General features: G+C 53.1%; 2 protein-coding genes across 6 annotated transcripts in view; one reads left to right on the top strand and one right to left on the bottom strand.

Annotated features, from left to right (window-relative positions):
- Window positions 1-13,072, top strand: part of TMEM120A (transmembrane protein 120A) — a 436,474-nt gene that overhangs the window by 30,763 nt on the left and 392,639 nt on the right. The gene's annotated exons all lie outside the window — the stretch shown is intronic.
- DTX2 (deltex E3 ubiquitin ligase 2) overlaps window positions 1-13,072 on the bottom strand; it is a 47,272-nt gene that overhangs the window by 13,862 nt on the left and 20,338 nt on the right. For all 5 annotated transcript variants that reach the window (XM_050783711.1, XM_050783713.1, XM_050783710.1 and 2 more), the window contains 2 exons: window positions 11,310-11,949; window positions 2,154-2,254 (listed from right to left, as the gene is read on the bottom strand). In XM_050783711.1, coding sequence (XP_050639668.1) covers window positions 2,154-2,254; window positions 11,310-11,949 — 741 coding nt within the window. The remainder of the gene's footprint in view (window positions 1-2,153; window positions 2,255-11,309; window positions 11,950-13,072) is intronic.

Raw genomic sequence — 13,072 nt, 5'->3', positions numbered from 1 at the left:
TCTGGCCAGTGCGTCTTGCTCATTCCGTCTCCCCTGCCCCACTCCAGCTCCTCTCCCTCCTGCCCCCACCTCTCTGGCTGCTCCTTCATTTTCTCTTCAGGCTTCTCTTCCCAGAGTCCCGCCCGCGGTCTCTAGCGCACACGCTCCAATGAGGGGTCAGGGGCACCCCATTCCACCGCAAACTGCTCTTCTGAGGCCCACAGCCAAATCCCACTGCCCCAGAACAGCTCCACTGGCCACTCCACAGCCATCAGTCCCTCCAAACCTCCCCCCAGACTCAGCAGCACCAAACTGTCATAGGCAAGAAGGCCTGGGGCTGTGTCTCAGCTCTGCCAAGGGCTGGCAGAGAATTTTTTAATTCTCCAAGCCTGTTTCCTCTAATGAAAATGGGCACAAAAGCCCCTACCTCAGTGATTTAAGGATGCAATGAATTCACACACACCAAGCCCCAGGCTGCTCCTGAGTCATGATTGGCTGTGCTCCACACACCAAGCCCTAGGCTGCTCCTGAGTCATGACTGGCTGTGCTCCAGCAGGCCTCAGTCTACCCCCAATCCCCCCTCACAACCCTCAGCCTGACGGCTCCTGCCTCTGAATGTTTCAAACCAAACCTCCTCCTCCACTCCACTGCCTTGAAGCTGGTCAGGCCTTGGCTGGTGCCCCCAGGTCTGAGATCAGGCTTTGCACTAGCCGCCCTGCCTCCAGACTTGTCCCCTCTCAGCCACCCTGCACTATGACAGCGACTCACCTAAAACACCAACTCACTGAATTCTGCTACATCACCCTGTGAGCAACGGCGGTGCCATCTACCTCCTGACCTCGCACTTTCCAGAAGTTAGAAAATAACCTCAGCTGGGCGTGGCAGCTCGTGATGGGAATCCCAGTGCTTTGGGAGGCCAAAGCAGGATGATGGCTTGAGCCTGGGAGTTCAAGACCAGCCTGGGCAACATAGTAAAACCCTGTCTCTATAAAAAATAAAAAACTAGCCGGGCATGGTGGCATGTGCCTGTAATCCCAGCTACTCAGGACGATGAGGCAGAAGGATCGCTTCAGCCCAGGGGTTGGAGGCTGCAGTGAGCTATGACTGCACCACTGCACACCAGCCTGAGGAACACAGCAAGATCCTGTCCTCTTATAACAAGAAAAAAAAAAAAAAAAAGGCCTGGCGCAGTGGCTCATGCCTGTAATCCCAGCACTTTGGGAGGCCAAGGTGGGTGGATCACTTGAGGTCAGGAGTTCAAGACCAGCCTGGCCAACATGGCGAAACCCCATCTCTACTAAAAATACAAAAATTACCTGGGTGTGGTGGCAGGCATTTGTAATCCCAACTACTCAGGAGGCTGAGGCAGGAAAACTGCTTAAACCTGGGAGGCAGAGGTTGCAGTGAGCTGAGATCCCGCCACTGCACTCCAGCGTGGGTGACAGAGACAGACTCTGTCTCAAAAAAAGAAAAAAGAAAAAAAAAAAAAACCAAAACCCTGCCATGTGTGGAGCTTCTGCAAACCCTGCTAGCCAGGCTGCTGAAAGAGAATGGGTGCGGGGGCCAGCGGTAGGTATTTTTAAGGATCCTTAAGGTGAAAGCATTGCTTGAGCCCAGGAGTTTAAGACTTCAGTGAGCTGGGTTAGCGCCACTGCACTCCCGCCTGTGTGACAGAGCGAGACTCTGTTTCACGAAAAAAACCAAACCAAACCAAACCCCAAACAGTTCCAAGATGTAAGATGTATGGTTAGTACAGCACAAGATCTGGCTGGACCCAAAAGGTGCTTCTTATTCAAGATATAAGGGTAACTACAGCCGAAATAGTTCTATTAATTCCCCAGAGGGCTCCTTTAAGGAAATGTTTAAAGCATTTCAGGACATGAAAGTGACTATTTAAATACAATGCAATTCAATGCAAAAATGTTAAAGGATATGAAAAGTTCTGCACCCGAGCGCCCACCGTCATCAGGCCCCACGTCCCCAGAGAGCCAAAGGAGGTGTGCCTGGGCTCACTCTGGGGGGACACCATCACCAGAAAGAGGCACTGCTCCCCTAGGAAGCCGCTTTGGCTCTCCCTGAGGATCCAGAGGGTGACAAGGCCCCACATCACAATTTCTTCCCCACTGAGTCCCGCGGAGCACAGACTGCTCTGCAGCCCGAGGGCAGGCACCTACCTGCGAGCGCCTGCTGGACTCTGCTGGGCTTTGGCATCTGCACGGGCACAGTGGCAGGGATGCTCCCCGGGCTGCAGGACGGACCGCTGGGGAGGGAGGCACTGGGGGAGAAAAGAGCAGAGCTTACGGTGCTGCTGACTTATCAGAAACGAGAGAGAGAGAAACACTGTGTCATCGCCAAGTGGGAGTCACTGAGGTGCCTTCGCGCTTTCACGCTCCTTGGGTGCCTCTGTGTAGAGGCCTTTGGTTTTGTTTTCCTGGGCAATTCAGAGGACTCAGGAGGGGTGTGGTGGCTCACACCTGTAATTCCAGCACTTTGGGAGGATGAGGTGGGAGGATCACTTGAGGCCAGGAGTTTGAGGCCCACCTGAGCAACATAGTGGGACTCCATCTCCACAAAAAATTTAAAAAGTCTGCCAAGAGCGGTGGTGCACACCTGTACTTGGGAGGCTGAAGCAGGAGGACGGCTTGAACCCAGGAGGTTGAGGCTGCAGTGAGCCATGATCACATCACTGCAGTCCAGCCTGGGCGACAGAGTGAGAATCTGTCTCAAAAAAAAAAAAAAGGCTCTGAAAACAATCGTTTCATACCTATTGTGAATAAAGAAAATAAAAAGATATTTTACACCCACCAGTGTTAGCAAAATGCAGGCTTTCGGGCCGGGCGCAGTGGCTCAGGCCTGTAATCCCAGCACTTTGGGAGGCTGAAGCAGGTGGATCACAAGGTCAGGAGATTGATACCACCCTAACATGGAGAAACCCCGTCTCTATTAAAAATGCAAACAATTAGCTGGGCATGGTGGCACGCACCTGTAGTCCCAGCTACTCGGTAGGCTGAGGCAGGAGAATCTTTCACTTGAACCCAGGAGGTGGAGGTTGCTGAGATTGTACCACTGCACTCCAGCCTGGGCAACAAAGTGAGACTCCGTCTTAAAAAAAAAAAAAAAAAAAAAAAAAGCCAGGCGCGGTGACTCAGCACTTTGGGAGGCCGAGGTGGGTGGATCACAAGGTCAGGAGTTCAAGACCATCTTGGCCAAGATGGTGAAATCCCATCTCTACTAAAACTACAAAAATTAGCCAAGCGTGGTGGCAGGTGCCTGTAATCCCAGCTACTTGGGGGACTAAGGCAGGAGAATCGTTTGAACCTGGGCAGCAGAGGTTTCAATGAGCCAAGATCACACCACTGCACTCCAGCCTGGGCAACAGAGAGAGATCCTGTCTCAAAAACAAACAAAAAATGCAGGTTCTCATAGCACCTGTTTAGAGGAGACACCTGGCAGAAACCACTTTAGCAAATGCTCATGACCTTCGTCACCAGTAACAGACAAGTCAGTATCATAAACCCCATGATACAATGCTCTGGGAGGGACACACCATTTTGGGGGGATTTAATGTCAAAAATGCATTATCTAGCCTGGGCAACAATCAAGACCCCATCTCCAAAAAAGAAAAAACTAGCCAGGTGTGGTGGCATGCACCTGTGGCCCCAGCTACTTGAGAGGTTGAGGCGGGAGGATCACTTGAACCTGGGAGTTCAAGGCTGCAGTGAGCTATGATCTCACCACTGTACTCCAGCCTAGGCTGGAGGCTCTGTCAAAAAAGAATGAAGGGCATTATCTTTGTCCAAACGTGGGAAAACTTAAGACAAACTCAAATTAAGGGACATTCAATAAAGCACCTCTATGAAAGTAACAAGGTTATGAAGGATAAAGACTGACAAACTGTTTCAGCCCAGAGAAGGACAGAGAGAATAAGAACTGGAAGCGAAGTGGGACCCTGGATTGGATCCTGGGACAGAAAGAGGACAGTAGTGGGAAACTGGTGAAAAATCAAGAAAAAAAAAACTTCAGAGTATTGTACCAGTGGTAATTTTCTTTCTTTTTCGGGGGGGGGAGGGGGGAGGGGACAGAGTCTCGCTCTGTTGCCAGGCTGGAGTGCAGTGGTGTGATCTTGGCTCACTGCAACCTCCGCCTCCCAGGTTCAAGCGATTCTCCTGCCTCAGCCTCCCAAGTAGCTGGGACTACAGGCGCATGCCACCATGCCTGGCTAATTTATGTATTTTTAGTAGAGATGGGGTTTCGCCATGTTACCTAGGATGGTCTTGATCTCTTGACCTCGTGATCCACCTGCCTTGGCCTCCCAAAGTGCTGGGATTACCGTCTTGTTCCCTACAATGATTATATTCAGGTCACTCATTTGGTCTTTGTATTTATTTTTTTCGAGGCACTCTGTGCCCCAGCTGGATGGAGTGCAATGGCATGATCTTGGCTCGCTGCAACATCTGCCTCACAGGTTCAAGCAATTCTCATGCCTCAGCCTCCCGAGTAGCTGGGATTACAGGTGTGTGCCACCACATCCGGCTAATTTTTGTATATTTAGTAGAGACAGGGGTTTCGTCATGTTGGCCAGGCTGGTCTCAAACTCCTGACATCAGGTGATCTGCCCACCTCAGCCTCCCAAAGTGCTGGGATTACAGGCATGAGGCACCACACCTGGCCACTCATTTGGTTTTAAGTCATCATATCTCTTTTTTTTTTTTTTTTTAGAGGTAGGGTCATGCCAGCAGAGTGACATGGTGGAAGCATGCTGGGCTCACAGAGTTGGGCTCTTGCTCTGTTGGAGTTCAAGCCCTTAGCTGGAGTGCAGTGGTGCAATCATAGCTCACTGCAGCCTCCACCTCCTAGGCTCAAGTGATCCTCCTGCCTCACCCTCCTGAGTAGCTGGGACTACAGGTGAGCGCCACCACACCTGGCTAGTTTTCAAAATATATATATAAACAGAATATTGCTATGTTGTCCAGGCTGGTCTGAAACTCCTGGCCTCAAGAGATCCTCCCACCTTGGCCTCTGAAAGCACTGGGATTATGGGCATGAGCCACTGTGCATGGTCTGAGTTTGTTTGTTGACTGTTCTCAAACAGGATTGTCTCTGCGGCTGTGCCACGCAAACAGCAGCTTCTTGCTCTCCTCGCCTACTCCCAATCCAAAGGCAAGGCTGGCAGTGGATATGGGGGCCCTGATAATGCCAAGAAGGGCAGGGAGTCTGGACACCTGGGTCAAGGTCCTGGCTCTACTGACACTCACCTTTTCATTCATTTGGAGCAAACCCCTCCCCTTCCTCAGTCGGTTTCAACTCTTCCCCACCCTTTATTTTTTTCCTCAGAGTCTCGCTGTGTCACTCAGGCTGGAGTGCAGTGGCGTGATCTTGGCTCACTGCAACCTCTCTGTCTCCCAGGCTCAAGCAATTCTCCTGCCTCAGCCTCCCGAGTAGCTGGGATTACAGGAGCCCACCACCATGCCCGGCTAATTTTTGTATTTTTAGTAGAGACAGGGTTTAACCATATTGGCCAGGCTAGTCTTGAATTACTGAACTCAAGTGATCCACCCACCTCGGCCTCCCAAAGCGTTGGGATTACAGGTGTGAGCCACCTGCCCAGCCCTCTTGTCCTTTTTTTTTTTTTTTTTAAAGGAAAGTGGATCATCTCTGATGGTCTCTACAACTCTAAGGTTCTGTAAGTGAAGGCATTCAGGACCCTCTAGGGCAGCACTGAGCTCAAGCCCTTAGTTGGAGCCCAGAAAGCTGAAGTTTGGCACTGTAAGTCTACAAAACAAATGGGCTATGCAGCAGGCTAGGCATCACTGGCCCAGAGGGGCTCTAAGCCCATGGTGCTCCTCCCCCTACCACCCCCACCAGAGATGGGGTCCCTGACTGCTCCACCCCACAGAAAAATCCCAGTAAGTGAGGTCTTCCTTCACCAGAGAGAGGCACGTATCTGAACGAGAAGGCTTGCTTCTGTTCTAACAAGAACGAACAAGAAGTCCTTGCTTCCAAGGACTAGAGCAGAAAGCAGAAGCACAGTGAGGCTTCCAATGGGCGCTCACCCTGTGACTGGAGAGCAGGAAACCAGGAGTGTGTTCTGCAGAAAGCTCTAAAAATATCACCACTTCCCCCATATAATCACAGTTCCCCCCGGTGTGTGTCCCTGCTGTGACCTCTAGGAACTGAACCATACAAGGATACAGAGGTTCCCAAGATGGGGGCCCCCAGGGGTGGATGGAACCTCAGAGGTTATCAATCGCCCTCATCATCCTCAGAGGGCTCAGACCTGCAGAACGTTCCCAGATGGGGGCACCAACTGCCCCCCGAAGTGTCCTTCTCTGAGAAGTCCCTACAGTCATGACCTCAGGCACCCTCCTCCTCTCCCTGACTCCTGGTCCGCCTATCAGGCCCTCCCTGGCTTTCCTGTCTGTGACCATCTCTAGAAGATCCCAGACAGCGTGGGAAATGTGAGACATGAGGACTCTGAGTTTTCTATGCAGGGCGAGGGGCAAAACCAGGAGGCAGGAGAGGAAGGAGATCCAAAGCCCCTCTCCAAGGCCACACCCTCTGGGATTGGGGCTGGCAGCCAGTCCCATGAGCTGCAGAGGCTGGAGACGATGCTAGAAGCGTATGCTCCCGCTCAAAGCCGTGTGCGCTGGGCATGGCAAGTCCCCTTCCCAAGCCTCAATTCCTCTACCTATGAGGATGATTCCCAAAGGCCGCCAGGGCAGTGAGGAGACTCAGGACACATATCCGTGGGGACCAGGTCTTGCAGGAGCAGAGGGAGGTGAAGCCAGGCCCTAAGGTCCACCAGGTACTTTCCTGTAGGGCCCTAGCTACATCCTGAAAACCACAGCAACAATAGAACAGAAGGCAACCTCAGAAACTGACCAGTCCAACCCTCTCTCAGCTCAAAAGAAGAAGAGGCAGGGCACGGTGGCTCACACTTGTAATCCCAGTGCTTTGGGAGGCCAAGAGTTTGGGACCAGCCTGGGCAATATAGTGAGACCCATCTCTACAAAAAATTTTAAAAATTAGCTGGACACAGTGGCACAAGCCTGTAGTCCTGGTCACTCAGGAGGCTGAGGCAGGAGGATCCCTTGAGCCCAGGAGCTTGAGGCTGCAGTGAGCCATGGTCACGCCACTTTACTCTAGCCTGGGTGACAGAGTGAGACCCTGTTTCTTAAAAAAACCAAAACAAAACAAAAAGCAAAGAAAAAGAAAAGAAAGAAGAAAAAAATAGAGAAGAGACCCAGGGCCTACCATAAGTCAGCAGCAAGGCCCCATCTGGGCCCCATGACTCCAATCCCACAAGCCAAAAGACAGGCGGCCGCAGGAGGAAGAGGAAGTGAGTTCTTTCAGAGGCAAGGGCAGGGGCAGCAGCAGCCGCCCACCACAGCAGCAAGCCACCAAGAGCTGAGCGGGCGCAGTTTTGTAGGGCCACTGAGCCATTTGGCACAGAGCAAAACGCCCACAGGCTTCACCTTGCTGAGCTGTGACAGACTGCTGGTCATAACCACCACCCCAAGCCATCCAAGTGCTATGCAGTGCCACACGCTCTCCGTTAAGGGAGACAAGAGCATGCATGACACATTTAGGAAAGATTTCCATCCAATATCATTGAAACACAAGTTCTGATGCTTAAAGGAATCAACTTCAGCTACCAGGAAATCTACTGCCACCCAGCAGCTCAGCCCCAGATGACACGCTTTCTTGTATCACGGCCTATTCCCAGGGGGCACGTGGAAGCTGTGCACATGAGTTCCAGGAAATTTTTCGATTTCATGCGCTCACATGGTATTTCTAGTGGCTGCCAGTAAAAAGTCGGTTCTCGGGCCTCCCCAGCCCATGGCGCTGGCTCTAGATGGGCCCCGCCTGCCCTGCCTGCCCCCCTCACATCCAAGGCAACTTTCACCTGCTGCTGTTGACAAGCACTTGGCTGTGAGAAGCTCGCCACCTGCTAGGTTAAGAGGTCAGGTATTTACTAAGCCCCATCTGGCTCTATACCTGTCAGAGGAGGGTTACTGCAGGGGGCCTCACTACAAATCAGGCAGGTGAAAAGCCTGTTTTTCAGCGCGGGGATAGGCCCGTGCAGGTGAATTACACCTCTCCAGCTCCAAGAAAACCAAAGGAATCAGGATGCACCTACACCTACCCCAGGAGACAGGCCCCTTTGAGGCTGGTTCTACTAACAGAGCCTGCTGGCCTGGTTCCCTCCTGACTTAAATGTGGGGCAAGACACAGCAAGCCCAGCCCAGCACCAAGGGAAGACGGACTGGCCCAGCCACCTTCTTTTCTGTAACTTGCCTGGCCCACACCAGTGGGACCCACATCAGCACTTCTGCAGGCCCTCAGGCTAGGGATGGGGACCCCAGAGAAATATTGGGGGAAACGCAAATGGTTTAGTAGAGACCAGTGGGGCCCAATACCAGGAGAAAGGAACAAAGCCACATTAAGAGAATCCCGCTCTAGCACTATCCAGAAATTTGCCTCAAAATAATTCCTAAGAACTTAAGAAGCTCCAGGAGGCTGGGTGAAACAGAGCTGACAGAAGTCCCAGTGCCTCTAAGAACCCTCCTGGGCCTGTAGATAGAGTACACTGTTCTCTGAAACAGGCTGACCCAGATATTCAGGGCGGGAAGTTGAGGCAGCACCTCCCTGAGCCCGGCTTGCCTATGTCTGTGTCCTCAAGAGAACCCCAATAACACCTTCCTGTACTCGCAACTCCCAGAAAGATCTCAGATGCACGTGCCCCAACTCCTGGCAGAAGATGCCCATGAGAACTCTAACTCACCCAAGGCCCATCACTCTCCTGTCTACTGGCCTCCTCCTAGCTCATCCCTCAAGAGGCCTTTTGGGCCAGGTGTGATGGCTCATGCCTATAATCTCAGCACGTTGGAAGGCTGAGGCAAGAGGATTGCTTGAGGCCAGGAATTCAAGACTAGGCTGGACAACATGGCAAGACCATGCCAATACATAAAACTGAAAAATTAGCCGGGTGTGGTGGTGTACACCTGTGGTACCAGCTACTCAGGAGGCTGAGGCAGGAGGATCACTTGAGCACAGCAGTTCGAGCCTGCAGTGAACCATGACTGTACCACTGTACTCTAGCCTGGGTGACACAGCAAAACCCTGTCTCTAAAAATAGTAACAAAATAAAATTAAAATGTATTAAAAGAGCCCCCTGCCTTCCCGGGAGCATCAAGAACTCCCCATGTGCCCCAGATAGCGCACTCTTGGGGCCTGGGCTGAATCCCAGCTCTGGCACTTGCTGGCTGTGTCGCCAACCTCATGGGCCTGGACGTGCTCCCCTGTAAGTGAAGAACACTGCTCAGCCTGAGAGCGTCATGGCATGAGTGAAGTCACTCATGCAGCCTGCTCAGGAGGGCCTGGCACATGACACGAACCAATAAGTGGGAGGCGCTGTCACTGTGTCTTACACAAGCTGACAGGGTCCTCAGAAACACAGTCTGAAAAAATACTAGAGGTCCGAGAAGTTGCCAAGGAGGTCTCGACCACCCTGAGAAGTTTCAGCCCTTGACGTGGGTGCGGTAGGCAGGGGTGGGCCAGTGAGCAGGGAGGCAGCAGGATGCTGACCAGGGCCAGTGCGGCCCACACACTCCCTCACCACCCACACCAGCACACTCTCGGAAAGCCCCGTCCCAGCTACCACTCTGAATTCTCAAAATGTGCTCCAAGCCCAACACTCTCAATAATGAATGACGAAGCCCCAAGTCAGCCAGAGCGTCAGAGGGCTACGGCCAGCCCAGAGCATTCACCTTGGCCAAATCCAGGGAAATCCAGGGGGGTTCCTCATTTTATCTTTTTTTTGAGATGGAGTTGTTTTTTTTTTTTTGAGACGGAGTCTCGCTCTGTCGCCCAGGCTGGAGTGCAGTGGCCGGATCTCAGCTCACTGCAAGCTCCACCCCCCGGGTTCATGCCATTCTCCTGCCTCAGCCTCCCGAGTAGCTGGGACTACAGGCGCCTGCCAGCTCGCCCGGCTAGTTTTTTGTATTTTTTAGTAGAGACGGGGTTTCACCGTGCTAGCCAGGATGGTCTCGATCTCCTGACCTCGTGATCCACCCGTCTCGGCCTCCCAAAGTGCTGGGATTACAGGCTTGAGCCACCGCGCCCGGCCGAGATGGAGTTTCACTCTTTGTCACCCAGGCTGGAGTGCAGTGGCATGGTCTTGGCTCACTGCAACATCCACCTCCTGGGTTCAAGGGATTCTCTTGCCTCGGCCTTACAAATAGCTGGGATTACAGGTGCTGACCACCATGCCTGGCTAATTTTTGTATTTTTAGCAGAGATGGGTTTCACCATATTGGCCAGGCTGGTCTCAAACTCCTGACCTCAGATGATACGTCCACCTTGGCCTCCCAAAGTGCTGGGATTACACACATGAGCCACTGGGCCCAGCTTTAAGACAGGGTCTCGCTCTGTCGCCTAGGGGCTGGAGTGCAGTGGCACGATCACAGCTCACTGCTGCCTCGACCTCCTGGGCTCAAGCGATCCTCCTGCCTCAGTCTCCTGAGTAGCTGGGATCACAGGTGTGCACCACCATGCCTGGCTAATTAAAAATTTTTTTTGTGTGTGGAGATGAGGTCTCACTATGTTGCTCAGGCTGGTTTCTGACTCCTGGGCTCAAATGATCTTCCTGCCTTGGCCTCCCAAAGTGCTGGGATTAAAGGTGTCAGCCTCTGTGTTTGGCCAATCTCCTCACTTTAAATGCCACCTGCTCTGGTCTGCACTGGGCCCGTGGTATCCTTATCTCTCTCTCAAGGAGCTGAGTGCTTTACCAGGCACTCTGGGCTGGGCTGCATCAGCAGGGGGCCGGGTCACCCATGCCACCTGCAGCCACTGCCACATGCTCCACATTCTGTCCTCCCTCACACCGTGCTGACAGCCCCCCACACTAGACTGGGTCGCAGGGGTAAGGGCTGATGCTCTGGTCTCTGGGTCTTCACGACCTGGCACATGGCAGGAGTCAGTGTACAGGCAGTGACCCGGTGTTCTCGGGCACAATACTTGCCATGAAGCCCGCAAGCAGAGGCCACAGGCCTCTAACTCTGCTCTCCGTGGAGGGTCCCAGCATCGTGAGTGAAAGGACTGTAGATTCTAACCCGTGTGGTGACCACCAGGACTCGGGTACAAGGGGTCAGGTAGGCTCTGGACGGCCACGGCACCTCAGCACCCACATGGCACATGCAAATGAGATGCCATGGCAGGGACCACCCAGGGGGCAGGAGCCGCGTCTGCAGGAATTGGGGTGAGTCTTCCCAGCCAAGTAAGAGCGGAAACACAGGGCGGACAAAACGAGTGGCTGTTGCCCACGATACCTGACTGCACCAGAAGTGGAGGATCCTGGGGGCAGGTGCTGCAGTCCCAGGTGGGAGAGGCTGGAGCGGTAGAGGGGCTGGCTCCCCAGGGAGGGAGGAGCCGCGCCCCAGGGGTTGGTGGTGTTCAGCCTGGGCGCAGACCGAGCCCCGGAGAGTGAGGGTTTGCTGTACGGTGCAAAGGCCTGGTGGGTCCCAAACACAAAAGCGGTCCTGTGCGGGGGGTGCTGGGGGGCGGGGTACGCAGGGAGGTTGGTCATGGAGTGGCGGTAGCGGCCTGACACGGGGCCAGTTCCGCTGCCGCTGAGGCACTGGTGGCAAGAGCAGGCAACGCCCGTGTGGCCCGGCGGAGCGATGATGGTGGTCACCGGGTAAGGCGGCCCTGCTTGGCGCCGCACACTGCGGCAGAAGCTGGAAGTCTTGTTGGTCTGCGTTTGGGTGGCATAGTTGACAGTGTAGTTGTACCCCAGCGGGGCCAAGTCCACGAGCTGGTTGCCCCTGGCCACCTGCTGCTCCAGATAGTCACAGACGCTGGCTTCGTAGGCGGTCCAGGAGCCATCGTCGCTCAGCCACTCCCAGACGACACCTCGGCCAGGGGCTGAGTGCTGGGGGAACAGGTGTCTCCGCACAGCCCTCATGGTGCCTGTTTCCAAAGAAAAACAAAAGGTTAGTCTGCTAGCATCCCCAAAATACAGGGAACGTTCAAATTCTTTTTTCAACAGCCCAAATAAATAGGAACACAGTAGGTACACAGTCATGCTGCTATTTGTTTATTTATTTTTAGAGACAGGGTCCCCTTTGTTGCCCAGGCTGCAGTGCCGTGATGTGATCATAGTTCTCTGCCACCCTGACCTCCTGGGCTCAAGCGATCCTCCTGCCTTAGCCTCCTGAAGAGCTGGGACTACAGGCACATGACACTATACCCAGCTAACTTCAAATCCACGGCCTCTATGACACCTGCCACTTTCATTCCCCAATTAACACTTCCTGCTCTCCACCACAATATGCAATTTCAGTGTTATTATTTATCCTGTCTGCTATCTTTCTCAGTTGACTTCACACAACATGAAGGCGATGACTTGGGAGCTGACTGACAGCCACAGTTTTCACAGACTCTACGACACTCCTGACAAAGATTAACACAGAGTTTCCAGGGCCAGGCGTGATAGCTCAAGCCTGTAATCCCAACACTTTCAGAGGCCAAGGCAGGAAGATCACTTGAGCTCAGGAGTTGAAGACCAGCCTGGGCAACACAGGGAGATGGAGATCCTGTCTCTACAAAAAACAAAAAAACAAAAACAAAAAAAGAAAAAAAATCCCATACTTTTTAAAAAAATTTAAAATTAAAATTGGAAAAAAAAAAAAAAAGGAAAAACCAGTTTCTCAAGTCTTGGCACTGGTGACACTATGGGCCAATAAGTCCTTATTGCAGGGCCAGCCCTATACGCTGCAGGACGGTGGGCAGCATCCCTGGCCTCCACCCACCAGATGCCAGGAGCACCCCCACCTCCCACCCACTCAGCTGTGACAACCAACAATGTCTCCAAACATTGTCAGATGGCCCTGGGGACAAAATCACCCTGGAATGGAGGAAGGGACGGCTCCAAGAGGAAACTGGTGCCTCATTCTCAATAATCCTGATCAAAACACACTGCAGGTCCAGGCGCGGTGGCACACGCCTGTAATCCCAGCACTTTGGGAGGCCGAGGCAGGCAGATCACCTGAGGTCAGGAGCTCGAGACCAGCCTGGCCAACGTGGCAAAACC

The sequence above is a fragment of the Macaca thibetana genome, chromosome 3 (assembly GCF_024542745.1).
Source record: "Macaca thibetana thibetana isolate TM-01 chromosome 3, ASM2454274v1, whole genome shotgun sequence".
Classification (NCBI taxonomy): domain Eukaryota; kingdom Metazoa; phylum Chordata; class Mammalia; order Primates; family Cercopithecidae; genus Macaca; species Macaca thibetana.
Note: the sequence above shows the minus strand (reverse complement) of the source record. Positions and strands in the feature narration are given on the sequence as shown.